This window comes from Sapajus apella, unplaced genomic scaffold, assembly GCF_009761245.1.
Source record: "Sapajus apella isolate SASKATOON/1434 unplaced genomic scaffold, GSC_monkey_1.0 scaffold31, whole genome shotgun sequence".
NCBI classification, from domain to species: Eukaryota; Metazoa; Chordata; class Mammalia; order Primates; family Cebidae; genus Sapajus; species Sapajus apella.
This window is the reverse complement of record NW_022436971.1, coordinates 5,106,116-5,126,354: the sequence shown is the minus strand read 5'-3', so window position 1 is coordinate 5,126,354 and position 20,239 is coordinate 5,106,116. Positions and strand designations below refer to the sequence as shown.

Genomic DNA, 20,239 nt, shown 5'->3' with positions numbered 1-20,239 from the left:
TGTTTTTCTATGGACAAGGCTTCAGTGTGGCCAGGTACAAGCAATACTTTTCAGACCCATATCCACCCAACTGCAAGGGAATTCACAAAGGTATCACCTCTGCCTTAGCATGGGCCACTCTCTCATACCCCCGAGCCTCTCAATATCCTACCACTATTAACCTCTTGGTCAGATGAGATTTGAATATGGCCATACTTCCAAATAAGATCTGCTTCAACCTAGAGTAGGATGAATGATGCTAATCCCAACCTGTGATTTTGTTATTACATCAAATAACAATTACCACTCAAGCTGTAAAAAGGCAAACTTATTAACAACCCAAATCATTATTTTTTTTTTGAGGTGGGGAGAGAAGTAATGTTAATTTAAAAAATTACAAGGAAGGCCAAAAGCCCAGGTAATTGAGTGGAGTCGGAAGAGTAAGTAAGATAAGGTAAGAGCAGGGAAAAGTGGCAGGGGAAAAAGTTAACTGCTACTGCTACAATGCTGATACTAACTCAGGGCCACTATTGATCTTAGAGGTGGGTTTTCCTGCAGAGAAAACATAGGTTTGATATTACCCTTTATTTTTCTCTTGATTTGTTATCTATTGTTATGTAATAAATTACTAAAACTTTGTAGCTTAAAATAATATAAACTTGATATTGCACAGTTTTAGCATATCAGGAGTCCAGGCTTGGTTTAGCTGGGTTCTCTGCTTAGCATCTTACTAGGCTGCAATCAAGGTGTCGGCTACGGCTGCAGTCTCATCTGAGGCTTGACTGGGGAAGGATACAAATCACTAAGATTGTTGACAGGATTCAGTTCTTTGTAGCATAGGATCAAGGATGTCAGTTTTTTGTTGGATGTTGGCTGAAGGCTGCTTTTAGCTTCTAGTGGCCACCTGCAATTTCTTGCCATATAGGTCCCTCAACACAGACAACCCACAACATGCTTGCTTGTAAAGCCAGCATGGGAGGGAGACTTCAGCAAGTCAGGGTCCACAATCTTATGTATGTAAATCACATATACATAATCACGTGCTTCACCTTTATCATATTTTGTTGGTTAGATGCAAGTCATAGGTCATATCCACTTATGGAGGGGATTATATGTAGAAATGAACATTAGGAGGTGAGGATCATGGGGCACCACCTACCCTAAAGTCTGTCCACCACACCCCTTAGGTCTTTCCTTTCAGGTACACATATTTTGTACAAACATTTGTGTTGTCCAATTTGAGAAATCTTTAACTACTCTGAGACCATAATAATATTCTTCAATTCTGTCTTACAGAAGCTGAATTAGTATTGCTCCTTTGGATGCATATAGTTGCTGTCTCTTGCTGCTGATCTATACTCTCTTTCACTGTTAAACAAGACAATTGTTTCCTTAAGGCCAATGCAGTGGTTAATCTATATGAACAGAAGTCGTCAGTGGCACTTATGAACCAAGTGAGAATTTTACCAGCAGAAGATGCTGATGTAACTTGCATATAGTTTAATTTAATTAAATGGAAAAAAATGGATGTCCTTCTTTTGGAATGTATGAAACCTTATGCTAGAACTTGCAAGGGTTCAAAGAAAAAAAAAGAGCCAGCTCTTGTTCTTGTGGCTATAAAAAAAATTACACTTAAGCTACAAGCCACAACAGAAAAGCTAATAGGAGACAATATGACTGGCCCAGAAGTAGCAGAAGTTATATTCTATCAGAACAGTCAGCAAAGTTTTCATGCAGGAAGTGATATTTGGCTAATGACTTATTTGTTCTTTTGTCTATTTATAAACTATCTTGTACCCAAAAGGACTTAAGAAGGTTAGTATTTAACATGAGCCTTGTAGGATAATTTGAGCCCTAAGAAGGACTGCACTGAACTTGACAATATACAACGCGAACATAAGTTATACCTATTGAGTACAGTGTTCACTATTTGGGTAGCTGGTACACTGGAAGCCCAATCCCCCACCCATTACATAATATACTCATGTAATAAACATGCACATGTACCCTCTGAATCTAAAATTAAATTAAATTTAAAAACAAAGATCTCTCCTGGAACAACTTTCTGCTGTAAAGTAACATGACCAAATCACTTTAAAAGAAAAAAGATGACTATTAAATGACTATAATAGTGAGTAAATACATGCCATTACAGAAAATTCAAAAAGAAAAAATAGTAAATAATCCTCAAATTCATCACTTAAATACAATCACTAAATTTATTTTATAATTTTATTATCAAGCTTTTCCATGTGTAATTTTTATACAGTTGTATTCACATATTCTCTATGTATTCTGACATCTTTAATATTCTATAATTAACTTTTATGTATTACAATGTCTTTTGAAAACATAATTTTAATGGCTATACATTCCATACTCTACTTAGCGTTGCCTTTAAGGTTAGACATTAGGATGTTTCCAATTTTTTGTTTTAACAGTATTTTTGCACATGATTTTCTCTATCTTTGTTTTCTAAATATAAATTCCAAAGAAAAGAATTAATAGGTTCAAAGGGCATGAATACTTTTTTTTAATGGAAATTTTTTTTCTGATAACACATGGTCATTATAAAGAAAAGGAGAAACAATATAGAGTTTTCACTCCAATACAAGCTTTACCCTTAACCACTACACAGAAAATACTATAAGCCACCTGGTATTTACCTGTTCGAATTTTCTAAAAATGTATATAAGTATACAAATACACAACACAAATTTTCTTCTGGGTCAACCTAAAGTTTAGGTTCCCCATGTAATTTTAGACTATGTAATAGTAATAGTTAATTTTGATAACTGTTGAGGTTCATTCATCAAATGAACATTAGCAAATACTACTATACTCAACATAAACAGACATCATTAAGTATATTACTATGTACTAATTCATTAAACACTGTATCACACATTGTGGTAGGCACACACTTTTTGATAAACTAGCTACTTTTTCAGTGAATTATCTGTTCACATCCTTTGCATCTTTGAGAACTTGCTGTACTTTTTATGAATTTCTACAAATTATTTATAGTAAGAAATTAACCTAGGCTAAAAGAATTAGCTAAAGGTCCACATACCACAGACTAGCGACTTCCATCACCATGGTAATATTCTCAAGCAACTACTTCAGTGCCTCAAGACACAACAATACAGACCTTGGAGTTTGCTGAACTGCAGAATGCTACTGCAAAGCATCAGATCGAGAACTTACACACCAAGGAGCAGGGCTTAAATCAGCTTCCACTGACAGGTCTGATACCTTGCTGTTTACATCTTAGAACTTAAAAGAATTCAAAGAAATAAGAAAGAAATATATAGTCCCATTCTAGTTTTAACCCTGATAATTCAAGGAAATGAGAAAATACATCTTGATAGTGCTGTTACCCCGAACAAGCTGACACCAGCACCTTCACTCAAGGGAGTCTCTGGGCTTATGGACAACATCATAGGTGGAAAGAGCTAGAACACATTAATATAGAAGATCTTTCCTTCAGAGAATTTGATTTGTATTCCTCCTGCTTCCAAGGGATATGAGAAGACAGAGCTGACATCACAGAAAGACCGAGGACAGATTTAGTTGTCCACAGCATTTCAATGTGTTCTGTTCCAAGCTTTTGGAAAGCTTAGGTAGGTGGTTCTCAAAGTTAAGCCTGTATCAGAATCACCTGCAGTGCTTGTTAAGTGCTGGTTGGTAAGCCCCGCCACTTGAGGTGTGGAGAGGGGCAAGAATTTGCATTTCTAACAAGATCACAAGGGATGTTGATACTACTTGGAGGCATGCTGGCTTATTCAAATTAGTGCCTGGTGTCATCTACTGTATTGTATTTTACTTACAACTACAGTACTCCTGGGCCAAGAAGAGGTAGTGATAAAATGTGTTGGGCAGCAAATATATGGCTTTCTCTGGCCAGCAGTCACTTAACTTCATTTGCCCTACCTGTCATTTTAAACACATCTCACTAATTCCCAAGCTACTGGACATCTGAGAGGATGGGGGAACTTTTTGACATCTGACAGTATATCATGGGTACACAAATATTAAAATGGCTCAATATTTCAATCTGAAAAGTGTTCAGGAATTCTCAGATGAAATGCATTAGATAAAGTACTAAGTATTAACATGCATGAAGAATGCTCTATTATAAAGTCCTGTTTTCACTTTCTTGCAGCTTTCCAAAAAATTAGCCCTTTGTGGTGAAATTTTCCATGCTTGGTTTCAGCCCAAAGGTGATTTTTTTCTTTTTTTGTGAAGTTTCAGAAAAACATATTAAGTCGTTTTTGAGTTATGAAAAGATGAAAAAAGCCCACACAATTTTTCCACTTTGAAAGCAATTTCAGGATTTAAAAAAATATGCAGATAACTAAAAATGGCTGAAGTTGAAAAGTTGAAACTGTCCATGTGTCTAGTTTTTAGCAAGGTTTCTCCTGGGTAATTCAGAAAAGATAATGTGTGTGTGCACACACATATACAGATACATATATATTTAAATAGATGCATAAATGACTGGAAAAATAGCATTTCATCATATACGATACAAACTTTTCTAAAAGTAAGACATCGACTATTTTCTGAAATGGAATATCTTTCACAAATCAGAGTAGTTAGTTGCTGATTGTCTAAGCCTGTGTTTTTCACACAACAGGATTTATTAATGGGTCACATAGAGGTAACTGCCAAACTGCTATGCACTATGTTTGTAGAATCCTCCAATTTCCCTCATACCCCTTCTGTCCCCAGCTGAATTCTAGGACTCTGATTTACTATCTTTTCAGTTTCATTTTTGCCCTTGGTCCAGGCCTTAACAGCTCCCTTTATCTCCTATGCTCCAGAACACTCACATATGCTGTCATTTCTCTGTTTTCTCCGAACTCCTCCCAATGCATTCGCCTGATTCTTACTAAAACACTCCTTGTGTATTTGAAGAACTCAAATATTAAAAACAGGCCAGGCGCAGGCTCACGCCTGTAATTCCAGCACTTTGGGAGGCTGAGGCAGGAGAATCTCTTGAACCCGGGTGGTGAAGGTTGCAGTGGGCTGAGATTGCGCCATGGTACTCCAGCTTAGGCAATGAGAGCAAAACTCCAACTCAAAAAAAAAAAAAAAAAAAAAAAAAAGCTAGCCGGGCGCGGTGGCTCATGCCTGTAATCCCAGCACTTTGGGAGGCCGAGGCGGGTGGATCACGAGGTCAAGAGATCGAGACCATCCTGGTCAACAAGGTGAAACCCTGTCTCTACCGAAAATACAAAAAAAAAAAATAAATAAATAGAAATTTTACGTTTAGGCCAAATAGTTTGGTGATTTGTGAAAACAACTTATTCTGACCACCTGTAATCATCACCTCTCTAATTAACTCCCCTAGAAAACAGGTAAAGGGGAAATTAGAAAACAGAACACAGAGTCCCAGCTCTGCTACTTTCTACCCGTTGACATATGAGTTGGACACGTGACTCCTTGGCACTTCAGTCTCATCTTTAAGATGGGGAAAATCAGATTGTTAAAATAACTCATTACATGTGAACATGTTGTGTAAATTACAAATGAATGTTAGGTAATATTCACTGTTAGTAATGACAATCACATCAATTTTAAAAATTGAGCTAGACTTTTTCTAGATGGAAAAGGAGAACCAAATATGTAATATACATTCCCCTTACACCCCAGGGAAAAGGGAAACCACTTATGCAAAGATACAAATATTAAGAGAAATTCAATTTTCCAAGTTTTCAAGTGTGTAGACTTAAAAGACAAATGGAAGGAAACCTGTTCCAAGATAAGTTCCTATGTCTTTCATCTTCAGCATCTGTGCTTGGGCTGTTCCCCTCAGCATAAGTTAAATTCTCCCCCAATTATAGGGAAAAAAGTTCCCTTGACCAGCTTCTTCCTTAAATTATCATGTGTTCTTCTCCCCTTCACTGGCCAATGGAATCACTATCCATTTATCACCTAACTTCCTGCAACCCTCTTGTCCCATTATTTCACTAAAAAGTCTGTCTTCAAGGTCATCAAGAACTTTTTACTCTAGAAGCCTGAAGCTGTCAACATGTGCTACATTCAACCCTGCACCTTATTTAAATTATCTACTGCTATATAACATAGCATCTCTAGACTTATGGTTTAAAATCACAATGATTATCCTTTCTCACAATGCTGTGGGTCGGGAACTCAAGTAGGGCTCAGCTGGATGGTTCTTTTGCTCCATGTGGTGTGGGCTGGGGTCACTCACTTGGCTGCATTCAGTGGTGGATGGGCTGGGCTGAGATGGGCTGGAAGGTGCAAGGAGGTTTCACTCAGGCCTGGTGCCTCATGATCTTCCATAGCTAGCTTGGGCTTTCTCTCAGCCTCGTGGTCTCAGGGCAGTTGGCCTTCTTACATGGTAGCTGGCTTCTGAGGAAGAAAACAGAAGCTCCCAGTCCTTTTAAGGCCTGGACTTGAGGGTACCAGAAAGAAGTACCCGCTGTATCTTGTTGGTAAAAGCAAGTCACATGCTTGGCCTAAATTTAAAGGGAAAGGGAAACAGGCTTCATCTCTTGAGAGAGGAATGACAAAAAAAAAAAAAATCTGTGGCCATCTTTAATCCTCCATATATCTACCCCTTTCTTGACCTTCTTGCTCTGTTCTTAGCTGCTGTGGTGTACTGTAGTCCAGATGAATGCTTTTCAAACTTTTTTTTACCTTGACTCACAGCGAGATATACATTTGACATTGTAATCTAAGTTATCAACACACACGCATAAAAAGTGAAACAAAAGTTGTATAATGCCTTTACTACAATATATTTTTCTTCTATTTTATTATACATTGTTTAAAAACACCGTTTTATTGGTCACAAACATATGCTTTCATTCTCTGGGGAGGACTGTACTTCACAGCCTCATAGATGGCTGACTTGGTCATATGATTTGCTCTGTCAAATAAAATTTGAGGAGTGACAATTGTCACTTCCAGGAAGAGGTTTGAAAATGCAGGTGTGGCTCACTATTCCCTTTAGATCCTCTGCCATGGGACTTGAACATTCAAGATAGACACTACTCCACCAATCTGGATTCTGGAGAAAGCCTGCATAGAGAGATCTTCATAGGGGCAGCATGCCCTCAAAGGATTTGCATCATGAACAAGAAACAAATCTTTGTTGTTAAAAGCCACTGACACTGTGTTATTATAGTGCAGTCTAGTCTGTCTTGACTGATCCATTGGTTGCAACCCACTGAAGTGATTTGGGGATCCATGAATGGATTGCAGACAATAGTTTAGAAAATTATTATACCTTCTGCCTCTTTCTAACTTCTTCCTCCTCCTGATGGCAGCAGCAGGCCGTCCGCAGTGGGGAGGCACGGATGGTGGCAGCAGAAGTGGCTGCAAGAGCAGCAATGGCGATGGTAGGTCCCCTGTGCCCCATGTCCCCGAGGGAGCTGACTGCAACGCCCGCTTTGGAGACCAGCCAGCGGTGCAGGGTCCCTGTGCCTTGGGATGAGGCTCTGTACAGGGCCACCCGGGGCTCTGTCCCCAGGGTCTGCCCTGCATCAGGGTGACCACCAGGCCTGACACTCCTGATGGCCAGGCCAGGGCCTGCAATCTACTCCTGGAGGTGTGCATTTGGCAGGGTCACAATCCCGGCAAGGGGGAGCTCCTGGCTGCCCCTGAATGCCAGGGCCACTGGGGGAGCCTGTGATGCTGCCCTTGCCTTGACACTGGCCTAGGCCCAGCGAGGACCTACAGCCCCTGCCCCAGGCTGTGAGTGGGTGCAGCTGGGCTTCATGTTCCATGGAGCCACTACAGCCAGGAGCAGGCAGAAGCCCAAGTCAGGGCTTTGGACCCAGGCCTCTCTGTCCTCCCCTTACCCTTGAAGGCTTGGAGAGGACTGCTCCCGCTGCCTGGCGTCTCCCTGCTCCTGGTACCTGCTCTGATTTTGGAGTAGAGTTGAGGCCAAGCCTGAGCACTGCCATTGCCCGACCAGGTGTGTGCACACATGAGGCAGCAATAACATGCCAGCTCCCTGCTACCTCAGCCCTCTCTGGACTTCGGGTACTGACAAGCATGGGGGGGAGGTCAAGGGAGGGTGCTGAGAGTGGCTGAGCACTGGCCTGCAGATGCCCCTTGGTTTGAGCAACCTGGGCACCAGAGATGCTGGCAGGAGGCAGATGGGCTATTGGGCAGAAGGGGAAGCATCCCTGATGAAGCGCTACTTTCAGGCCATGGAGGGCCTTAAGGCAAGGGGGCAGGCTGCTAGTCCCGTGGACCAGGATGGGGGACTTATGGTGCCCTTAATGGACCCACCTATGGCTGCCCATGGACAAATTAATGGTCACTTCCTTCCTTCTGAGGCCCATCAAAGACCTGGGCTCAGCCAGAGCAGGGCAGAGGACAGACAAAGGGACGACCTGCTGCAGAATGGAGCTACTATCTCTGCCAAGAGAGGCAGACAAAGGGAAAACCTGCCTGTAGAGAGGACCGCCTATTCTAGGGCCTCCTCCTTGCCAAGAGCTGCAGGATGGGATGACCAGCTGCAGAGAGGAGCTGCCATCTCTGCTGAGAGCTAAATACACGTCAGGCCGAACAGCTGCAGAGAGGAACTACCCTCTCTGCTAGGAACTGAACACTCATTGGGATACCCTGGCTACAGAGAGGAGCTGTCCAGTGCAAGTCTTCTCTAGGCTGTTCTATTGCTCAATTAAAGCTCCTCTCTGTGTTGCTCACCCTCCACTTGTCTGCATACCTCATTCTTCCTGGTCGCAGGACAAGAACTCAGGACCTGATGAGTGGTGAGGCTAAAAGAGTTTCTGTTACACAAACAGGACTGAAACATGCCCACTGCTTGCCACATTGCGGGTGAAGAGAGAGAAAAGCTGCAGCTCTTCACGGAGCCCAGACCTGGGAGTTCCCCGAGCCACAGCTGTGACTCCCTCTTTGGGGCCCTGTGGTTCCTGGCATCTCTAAGCTTCTGGGTGCCACTGCATTCCCTAGTGCCAGCTGGGGAAGCTGCTTGCAGTGCGCCTGGTCCAGCCGCAGCCTCGCAGAAAGCTGGTGCCTATGCTGGCACCTGGAGTTGCCTGCCTCATGGCAGCAGCCAGCATGTCTGACTGTGCAGTGATCAGACCCCACGCCCGCTCATAAACACCCCCCATCACTCCACGCTCTACTCTAGTCTCCCTTGGAGGCATGTGATCCAGGTCGTCAGCATGAGCTGAGTGTAGCCTGGCAGGCAGAGTGGGTGCAATGAGCCCAGTGGGCCCGAGCAAAACTCAGGCAAAGGAGCCACCAGCCACAGGTTTCCGGCCAGAAAAGCAACACTTCAAAGATCCTGTAACATCCCTTTACGGCAAATACAGTAATTCTCTCAATATACATCTATGACCTCTCTCTTTTCTCAACAATCTCCCTGGGCAATTTTATCCCTTACACTGTCTTTATTATTTCTTACTTGGACTAGTAAACTTTCCTGTCACCTAGATGTTCACTTTTCATACAGCACTTTTTCTCCCTCCCTTTCATTTTCCTTTTCTTGGAGAGATTAATTTATCTGATGCATGACTGCTATCATCAGAGATCCTTCATGGCTTTCTGCTGTCCAGAAAATGACTCTACACTCCCTAGCCCAGCTTTTTGACCATCTCTATTGACCTGGAATCTCATATCCAACTGACCCCTCCAGGCACACTCTGCTGCAACCCAGTCCCACACCTACTGCCCTCTCTCTGTGCCCAGTGATAAAAACCATTTCTCTTCATGCTGTCCCCTTGTTTAGAATGCACAGTCACCACCCTCCTCATGCCACCATATCAAATCCTCTACTTCCAGATACAACTCCTCCTTCAGTGGCCCTGAAGCTCTTCCAGGAAGCTTTTTCTGAGCTTCCAAGGTAGAAAACATCTCTCTCCACAAAACATTCAGAGCCTTAGAGTACTGCCTCATTTTGCATTTCACGTCTTGTCACTTAATCTAGGGACAGGACTCTGACAAAATTTACTATGACAAATGAGTTTTTTCCTATTCCCCCCCCCCCCCCCCCCCAGATTATCTCAACTGTTGAACACAGCGAGTGACATTATATGAATACTTCTTACAAGCATGTCTAACTTTGACAGCAGACATGAAGGTTCAGCAGAATAGTGTAAGTAAACTACAGTCTCAATAATCTCATTGTTGGAGAACATTGAAGCTATTTTTTCCCTAGTATGGATGAGGTATATTCCTGAATCGACATATACATGATTAACATGCTATTCTAATTCTTTTAGTAAAGTTTGGAAAGATTCTCAGCTGTAGTTGTATTTTGAGTCTCTAAAATTTTGAGTTTTAAAGTGCCCTAAAGCTTCCTTTTAGAGGATCTAAAAAGAAGAGAAAAAAAAGGCTATGAGTGATAACAACACCCACACATTTAATGCTGTCAATTTTACTCATTTATCTTTATTTAGGACCTGTTCATTCATACTGAAAAAGATGATAATGTGGTTATCAGTTTTCTCTGCTCATAGCAAATTAATAGCAATAAATTAGAAGTAGGGAAGAGAAGGGGTACTTAACACCGAGAGGGGAGACAGGAAAACTAAAATAGACACATATGAAACAGTTTTTTTAAGTGAAAAAGCACTATCACTTAAGAAATTTCAGGACAAAGGTACATTTCTTTTCATTACATTTTATTCTGGCACAACACTATGCAAATAATAGTGTTATTACCACTGCCCTTAAATAACTACAAAAAAATTCCTCCATAGTCAATATGCATTGCTGAAGAAGGCAGATAAGCAAATAATATATTTTAGACAAATTTTTATCCAGTTGGAAAAAATATTCTGGTCCTTAAAGGAGTGACTTTATAAGTAATCTGGAAATTTCATTCAGAGAGAAGACATTTTTGCCAACCACACAAAGGAAACATGAAGGCCAAATAATATAAAAAATTAAGTTTATGAAGGATCTGATATCCCTAGAAGAGGAGGACATGTTATCATTAAAGGTTATATAAATTATTAGAGGAAAATTAAAGTTATATTACTTGAAGTTCACCCGAAGACTCAGTGCAGAATCACTGAGCTGAAATTTATGGAAAAGATTTACTGGCAAAATCAGGTGACACATTTTTTAACATATAGAGGGTTGATGATAAGAGAAAGAAGATTCCAGAGAGTGGGGATCAGATTACTACTTTTCTCCTTCTGTATTAGTCTCCCCTCACCCCAACATACAACCCTGAAATTGCTAGAGCTTTCAGGGGTTTCCTACTCCTGAAGCACCAACACAATGAGTCACACGAACATAGCAGTTGTATGCACTGCAGGACGTGCTGACTGCTATCATCCACAGGCTGAAGGAGCCATCGACACCTTCTTAGATTCTTTTTATACTCACAGCTAATACCAGTATACCCCACCCCAGATTCAGAACCAAGGCTGAATCCCAGCAAGGGACCTTTCTCTCACTTTCCATTGATAAAATGAAAGATGGGGTCAAATCTGAAAGCCTATCTCAGTTCTAAGATCCTATAACTCTAAAAACAATTATGTTTATTATTATAAGTCATGATAGCTACCATTTAACAGTCTTCCAACTATCTATTTGCTCAAGTTTCTCCTTAAATTCCCTATATTGAGTAATAGTTTCAAAATATATGAAGAATATCTCAATTCTATGTATGGAATTTGTTTAGATAAACAAATAATTTTAAATACCAGATTTTTTTTTAAACAGGCAATTTTTTTTTAGTATATTAAAATACAGGTCAGGCAATATATCTGACATATACAATAAGTCTCTTAAAATTATTTAAGACCAAGTAGCCTATAATTAGTTATGAAAATATTGCAAAGAGCTGAACCAAAATAAAACTAAATAAACCAGCTAGCTACTAAACTACACATATGTCCTCAAAATCTTATGAGTCAAATATTCCAGTAAAAATAACAGAAGAGATGGAAACACAAGTTTCTTATTATCACACTTCATATGTTATAAAACATAACAGCTAACTTATTTTTGGTAAAATGATTAAGGATTGTAACATTCTGGCTTACACAAACTTATTTGTCAAATGCATCTTAAATGGAGCATGTCATGCTAACTTCAGGCATGCAGGCACTGTGGTGTCTGAATGCAGCCCAGAGATACTGAAATTTCAACACTTTGGCTGGGATCACACTACCAATATTCACTGACCCAGGTGTTTAATGGGGGCTGGGGATGGGGTGGGGAATTTCAACAATGTAGTTAATTGAAACCAGATAATGCTTCTGAATAATAATTTAAAAATCATACAGATGTTCACTGCTCCCACCATCCCCCCAAATAAGCAACCTTTTGGACAATTTATTGCACACATTATTTTCTAGCTTACACCCTTTTTAAGAAGATAAAACATAGCTTCACAAGTCTTTCTGAAAACTCTATAATCAGTTTCAGTTATGTCTCCACAAATAAAGTAGGTTAAGCTCATGTTCCATCTTTGTTTCCCCTTTTCACCACTGTTCCTGCAAGAGCAAGGACACCTGAAGGCAGGACAATAATTAGAAAGTTCTGACGCTGAAAAAGCTATAAGAAAGCACATTAACCTTGGGATGCATTCTACTTCTTTCCCAATAGACATTGTGAATATGAGCCCAAAAGAGAGAAGGGTTCAAGACAATGTGTTGAACAATCATTTTCAAATACACAAAAGAGAAACCACACATCACATGCAGAATAGATCTGGAGCAAACACAAAAACCAAAACAGATCTGTGATTGATACTAGCCTGTGATAAGCTCAGAAATGAGTGTGTTCTTCTCTATGCTTACAGAATAGTAATGCTATTATTTCAAATACGTAAGTATCCTTTTTAATTTTTTTTTTTTTTTTTTTTGAGACGGAGTTTCGCTCGTTACCCAGGCTGGAGTGCAATGGCGCGATCTCGGCTCACTGCAACCTCCGCCTCCTGGGTTCAAGCAATTCTTCTGCCTCAGCCTCCCAAGTAGCTGGGCCTGTAGCTGGGACAACAGGTGTGCACCACCAAACCCAGCTAATTTTTGTATTTTTAGTAGAGATGGGGTTTCACCTTGTTGACCAGGATGGTCTCGATCTCTTGACCTCGTGATCCACCTGCCTCGGCCTCCCAAAGTGCTGGGATTATAGGCGTAAGCCACTGTGTCTGGCCCTCCTTTTTAATGTTTTTAAAGCATTTAGGACACCTGGAACAACTAACAACAAATAATTATATTTCATGTCAGTTTGCTACATTTTTTTTGACAGGATCAAGTCACTGCTATACCAGAAAATAAATGTAGTACTTTAATTTATGTACATCCCATGTCCATGTGCTTGACTGCATAACACACAGTGAAATTCTAATTTTAGAGCGGTGGGGTATGCAGCTCTGACACAGCTCCCAAAGCCCTTTACCTCCTAGTATTCATGCCCTTGTGTAATTCTCTTCTCTTGAGTGCGGGCTGGACCTGGTGACTTGATTCAAACAAGAATAAAGGAAAAGTGATGGGATGTCACTTTGTAACTGGGTTACAGCCTGTGACTTTCATCTGCTAGCAGGCTGTCTCCTTGGCTCTTCTTCCAGGCTTGCTCTAATAAAGCAAGCTAGACAGACCAACGTGTTAAGGAAGGTGGCCTCTACCCAACTGCCACCACTGAATGATGACCCTCTGTCCAACAACTCTCAATCAACAGGATCCTGTCAATCGCCACAGGAGTGAGCCTGGATGCAGATCCATCTCAACTAAAGCCTTCAGATAAGATTGCAGCCCTGGAAGACATGTTGGTTAAAATCTTGGGAGAGTCCCTGAAGCAGAGAACCCAGCTAAGCTGTGGCCAGACTTCTGACCAGAAACTACGAGTGAAGAAATGCGTATTGTTTTACACTGCTAAGTTTTGGGGCAGTTTGATACACAGCAGTAGATACCTAATATGGTAGTTAACCTAATGACTGAGACAATGACTCTAGAGTTATTCCCTAATAATAATAGCTAATACTTATTTGGAACTTTAAAGTTCCAGATGTCATTCTCAATACTTTATATAATTCCTCACAAAAAATCCTTTGAAGAACATATTATTATCTCCATTTTACAAATGAGGAAACTGAGGTTGAGACTCAAAACTGAGGTGGAGACTCAATAATTTGTCTAAGATCAGACAGACTAAAAAAAAATGACAATAAATATTGGAACCTATGTGTCCTGGTTCTAGTGCCAGAACTGACAGCAACTACAGAAGTGGAACCACTAAGAGGCAGGGCTGCTGGACGCCATAAAGATGGCAACCACATGACACAGTAATAGAGGAGGCTTCAAAGGCACAAAAGAGATTAGAAGCTGTGGAAAATGCTAAAAGCAAAAATAAAGCCTGCATTCTGATTAAGATATCTTATTTAGGGAAGAAACCCAACAGAGTAGACAATAATACAGTGAGTGGAGTACAACCTTGAATTTATTGAATTCACACTTAGAAATGAAAAATATGTTTTCTTATACCCAATAAAAGAAAATTTAAAACCTCCATTTGGTATTAAAAACCACAGCAAGGGAGGCTATAGTTGTACATTTCCCAAGGACAATTATGAGTAAGAAGCAAGCAGGACAAGCTGGCGAGAAAAGGAGCGAACACTTAGTGAGCTCTGAGACCCCACTGAAGGCATTTTATCCCATGCAGTGAGAAAGAGTCAAAATCCTAGCACAAAGCAGCCACAAAGGGATCATGTCCTATCTTGGCTTCAGATTACTGGGTTTAACAGCATTCCATGCTCCCACACCACCTGAACTTAAACAGGGCAGCAGGTATCACATCTATTGGTTAGACTGTCTCCTCAGACTCCATGCTCTCCTACTTCAAAGACTCTCTTACTCACGGGGATGTCCTCAAAACAGCACAGGATCTGACACATGGAAAAGGCTTAATATACTTTTGTTGAATAAAGAAATGAATTATCTTGTGAATTGCATCCATTCAGCAAGTTATTTCAACGGTATATGTTAGTGAAAGTACAAGTTTTTGTTTTGCTTTACATCTCTTATAGTTCACTTGCTTTCCTGGGCACTTTAAATAGGTCTTTGTGTCTCTAGTGCCTCACTCAGTATCTGGCACAGAGTGGTACCCAATAAATATTTGTGAGTATTTGTGAATGTGTGGCTCAAAAAGGCTTCCAAGATACAGAACAGGTAAAGATCTGGATTTATGACTTAATAAAGACATAGTGTGTCCCATAAAGGCAGCTGTTTGCCTATCCGTGATGATGATGACACATTTCTTCCTTCCGAGAGAAGGCAAGAATATTTATAAAATACCCTCCCATAAAAGACAGATTCTTGTTTAGGTCTTACCTAGTGACTATTCTTAAATATTTCTTGATAAAAAACAGCAAGTAATATGTAACGTAAGAACTCCAGATAACCCTAGATTCAAAAACATTCTTTCAGAAACTTCCTATCTCCCCAGGCATTATTCTTTGAAACATTATAAACACATATTCACATAAGCCCATGGTAATATGGAGATGAGAGTAAAGGCAGCAACCAAATATCCCTCTCCCTGTTTTATTCATCAACTAAACAAGAGACAAAAGAGCATAGGAAAGGTGAGGAGGATTTGTGCAGACACATAGTCAAGCACCCACAGTCACCTCTGGAGGCCTACTTACCGGGAGATCAGGGACTCGCTTCAGCATCTGAAGAGTGAAATAGCTGCCTATCGAATGGCCAATGAGCACAAGCTTCATGTCCTTTGGCACATGAGTTCTCAGGAAAGCTAGTTTGTGCTCTATTTGTCCATTCAGGCCATAGATGTCCTTAATTTCTTGAGCATTTGAATCTATAAGAAAAAATATGAGGATGTTTTCATTCAGTAAGTAATCACTGAAAAAGTATCAAGAAAAAGATAACAATAATGATAAAAGTAGTTACCATTTATCAAAAGCCTACAGTGTGCCAGTTATAATATTAGACACTCACTATATTCACCAATTTTCACAACAATCTGAGAAGAAAGCATTATCACCTGCATTTGATAAGTGAAAATTTCAATGCTCATAGATATTAGGTGACAGATTAGCAGTCACAAACTTATTAAGTGGGAGAGGTGAGATTCAAATTCAGGTCTCCAAATCCTCAAAGTCTATGAACTTTCAATGATTCCATGTATTACTGTTAGCTTAGGCAAGTGGTTCTCAAACTTGAGCATGCATCAGAATTCCCTTGAAGTCTTGTGAAAACAGATCGCTGGGCTCTGCACCCTAGAGTTTCTGTTTCAGTAGGTCTAGGTTGGGGCCTGAGAGGTTGCATTTCTAAGTTTCTAGGAGATATTGATGCACTGGTCCCAGCACCACACATTGAGAACCAGATGCTTAGGCTAACTTATATTATTAACAGACAACTAAAAAAGGTCATGACATGGCTTAATTATTTTAGATAATCTTTGTTTATTTGAAGAACCCAGACTGAAAAACTTAAGTAGAAATGTTAAAAACTATCTTTTAAATAACCAACACACCCCCGACTTGAAATATCCTCCCTCCCTGTCACAAATGAACTGCTTTTCGAGATTCTTCAAGATCTAATTAAAACTTTTACCTAGCTAATCCTCAAAAAAATTAATGAGCTCTCCTGTGTCTAAACAGGACCTGACTCTTTAATTATAGCACTTTATTAAACTTGTATACTGTCTGTTTGTATGTTTATTTCCTCTCTTAGGCTGTGAGTTCCTTGAAGACAAGGTCCATCCATCTTTTCATCTGTGTCCTGTGACTAATACACAGCAAATGTTATTGTTGAATGAAAATTGGAACTGACGAGATGATCTCTGAGGATGCTGGCTGCTCTAACAATCTAGGAATGCAGAAAACTTGAATAGGTTTTCCCTATGAACATATACACAACCTATTGTCAGGGTATAATATTTCAAAATATCACAAGACAGTCAACTGTTTCCTAAAATTTGAATGACTGAACATTGAATTTCTTGCTCTCATGACTTGCAAGGTATTGATGGGAATTATAATCGGTATGGCTCATTCAAAAGGCACCCCAAACTCTGAAAAACTACTCTTCCATTTTGTTTGTACATGGTTTTTTTTTTTTTTTTTTTGCTCATCTTCCCTTTCAGTCTAAATCCTATTCATCCTACAAACTTGAAACAAGCATTATCTCCTTTGAGAGACCTTCTTATAACTCATTACATGAGGAGTAAAGTAGCTCTCCTTTCAGTTTCCACAACATCCCTGTTTATTTATCTCACTCTACTACTCCTAATGCACTCCTAGTTTACAATTCAGTCTTGCTTACCAGTGCTCCCTGAAGTTCAGCAAACAGTTATTGAAAGCGTTTTATTGACTCAATGAGGCTTACTTCCCTATTTGCCTAGTACTATTAATCTCCCAGGTAAGACATGTTCTGCTCTCACTCTTTTTCCCAGGTCAGCTTACAAATCGTTCATTTAACAAGAAAGTTCAGCATGAAACAGAATGAGAAGAGAGAGAATCTGGAACCTGACTTTGGTAGGCCTTCTAATGGCTCCAAATCCACCTTTTTATGCACGAAATACTATACTTAGGTTTGAATAGTTTATACCCTGCTTCTCTAATCACTCTACCCAAAAGTTATATCATTCTTTGATATGAAAAAAAACCAGTAATATTAATATTTGCATCCCAAGTTCTTTTCAAAATATGCAGCATTTGGAAATGTCCAAGTCTTCCTTTTGTTGGGACAGTAGGTGCAGTACGAAGATCACAGCCTCTGGAGATGAGATAAATCTGGGTTTAAATCTTAACTCAGCATCTCCCTAACTGTGTGACTTGAGCAAATCCTTTAACCTAGGCTTCAGTTTTCTCATACACAAAATAGAGATAATAATGGCTTCTGTTTAAGTATCTGGCATAAACAGATAAATAAAAGCTATGACTGCCATCATTTCAATTCTTGTTATTTAAGTCCTCCTCCAAATATATACCAAGAACATTTACATGGTTAGAGCAAAGAGAAAGAAAATGAGCTCAATATTCTAAAAATTCATTGACAACATAAATGAGGTCCTAAAACATTATATTTCAGATAAACTTTAAAGGATATTATAAATCAGAATATTTCAGAGGTAGATCTATCTGGCTTTACCTCTGGGAACTACTCAATAGATTTCCAAGAAGAACACACTACTTGTTAGTGTTTGCAGAAGTGGTAAGATTAATGGGGAAAGTACTTTCTAAAAATAAACAATGATAGAAAATTTAAACGTGCTATCTTTTTAAATTTATTTTTTATCTTATATATTTATTTTTTGAGACAGAGTCTCATCTGTCACCCAGGCTGGAGTGCAGTGGCACAATCTCGGCTCACTGCAACCTCCATCTCCTGGGTTCAAGCAATTCTCATGCCTCAGACTCCCAAGTAGCTGGGATTACAGGTGTGCACACCAGGTCCAGTGAATTTTTGTAGAGACAGGGTTTCACCGTGTTGGCTAGGCTGGTCTCAAATTCCTGACCTCAGGTGATCCACCTGCCTTGGCTTCCCAAAGTGCTGGGATTATAGGCATGAGTCACCACCCCCAGCCTATCTTTTTAAATTTTACTAGTAAATAAAATTCTAGATATTATTTTACTAGCAAAAAATGAAAAGTTAAAAGAACATATACTTGAATATATATTTTCATTCCTGTTACTTTAATAGTAATGTATTATGAAAAAATGCTAGTAATTATTAACTTACTCTTCATAAAATGCAGAAAAAATACATTCAATTGTATCAAAACCAGAAGAATGCTAATATGGAAATCATTTGTACCATTCTTTCTATAAGGAAAATATACTCCAAGTTATAATCAATGAAGCACATTTGCAGCATAATCTCTTTCTAAATTGAGAACGGCCCGAATTGGTGATTGACAATCCAATCCACCATATCATTAACAATAAATAGTCCTAAGTATCATATTGAGAGTTTCCTCTTGGAACCTGAGCCTATTTCTTAGACCCATCTCTCTTAGATATCACTTCACAGCTCATCTATTGGTTCTAGAGTTTATTTCAAAAGATACACACAACTTGTTCTGAAATAGTTGAGAAATTAATATCAGTATTTCACATTTACTTTTTGTCTAATTGTTCAAATTTGCTGCTCTAGTTATTGAACTTATTAAGCAGTTATTAAAATTGCTTTCAGTTTTTAATTTCCTTACAGCTTCAGAACACAGATAAATCTGATGATGATTATTTTCTTCATTTTACATGAACTAAACTGACTAGTCTAACAGAAAACATTGACTAGTTGGCCCTTGGTATTATTGAAAGTACAGAAATAAATAAAATACACTACCTTTGCCTTCGAGGAGATCATAATCTACTAAGAGGAAACACACATAGATAAAAACACAACTATTAAATGCCAAAGTTAAGTATCTCAAGCATTTGCTTAAGGAAAGAACAGAGTTTATTGGATCACAATACAAGGGTAATGACCCTTAGATTCATAAGAAGTACTGCACCTTTACCCATTCCACCAAAGGTAAATAACTAGAAGATATTCTATACTACATGCACATTACTATAAATGTATATGTTTAACTATGTATCTGAATCAAAGCAAAACAGTTTAAATTTAACTATATACTTAACTACCATTCATATATATAAATGGCTATATCTTGACTATAAATGCATAAGTTCAACTATTTATTTTCATACAAACAGTATTTATAGGTCATCTCTGACCACAGAACAGACAAGACTGGAGATTAACACTACATATGCCTTCGGTAGGACTGAGTCTGCAGAGAGTAACTACTTCTTACACCAGAATTTGCTCAGCTACTAAACTCCTTCATCTTGCCCCCATAATTACCCCAAAGCTGCATCTTAATAACTTCAACAACTTACATGTAAAAAATCAAAGACTAAAAATAGTATTTCATATTTTAAAGAATTCTTTGATGAAGATGAAAATACAGTTTCCTAGTGAAGCATGTTCTCACTCTAAGTGGGAGTTGAACATTGAGAACACATGGACACAGAGAGGGGAACACTACACACCAGGGCTGTTGTGGGGTGGGGATGAGGGAAGGGAACTTAGAGAATGACGGGTCAGTAGGTGCAGCAAACCACTATGGCACATGTGTACCTATGTAAACCTGCACATTGTGCACATTTATTCTTTTTTTTTTTTTAGAAGGAATAAAGAAAAGAAAATACAGTTTCCTCCTTAGGAAAATTTTTTTAAATACACACAAAAAAATTGTACACTTTTCACCATATATATACATGTATATAAATATATATAACTAAAAATATAAAAAGAGACTT

General features: G+C 39.2%; 1 protein-coding gene across 9 annotated transcripts in view; it reads right to left on the bottom strand.

The window, feature by feature from the left end:
• LDAH (lipid droplet associated hydrolase) overlaps positions 1–20,239 on the bottom strand; it is a 124,439-nt gene that overhangs the window by 66,962 nt on the left and 37,238 nt on the right. For 8 of the 9 annotated variants that reach the window (XR_004273688.1, XR_004273687.1, XM_032294002.1 and 5 more), the window contains exon 4: positions 15,593–15,762. Coding sequence is in view for 7 of the 9 variants with exons in the window: in XM_032294002.1 (XP_032149893.1) it covers positions 15,593–15,762 (170 nt within the window). In the remaining 2 variants the exon portion in view is untranslated. Of the gene's footprint in view, positions 1–6,724; positions 12,459–15,592; positions 15,763–20,239 lie in introns of those variants that run through there. The other variant, XM_032294007.1, reaches the window with a different exon arrangement.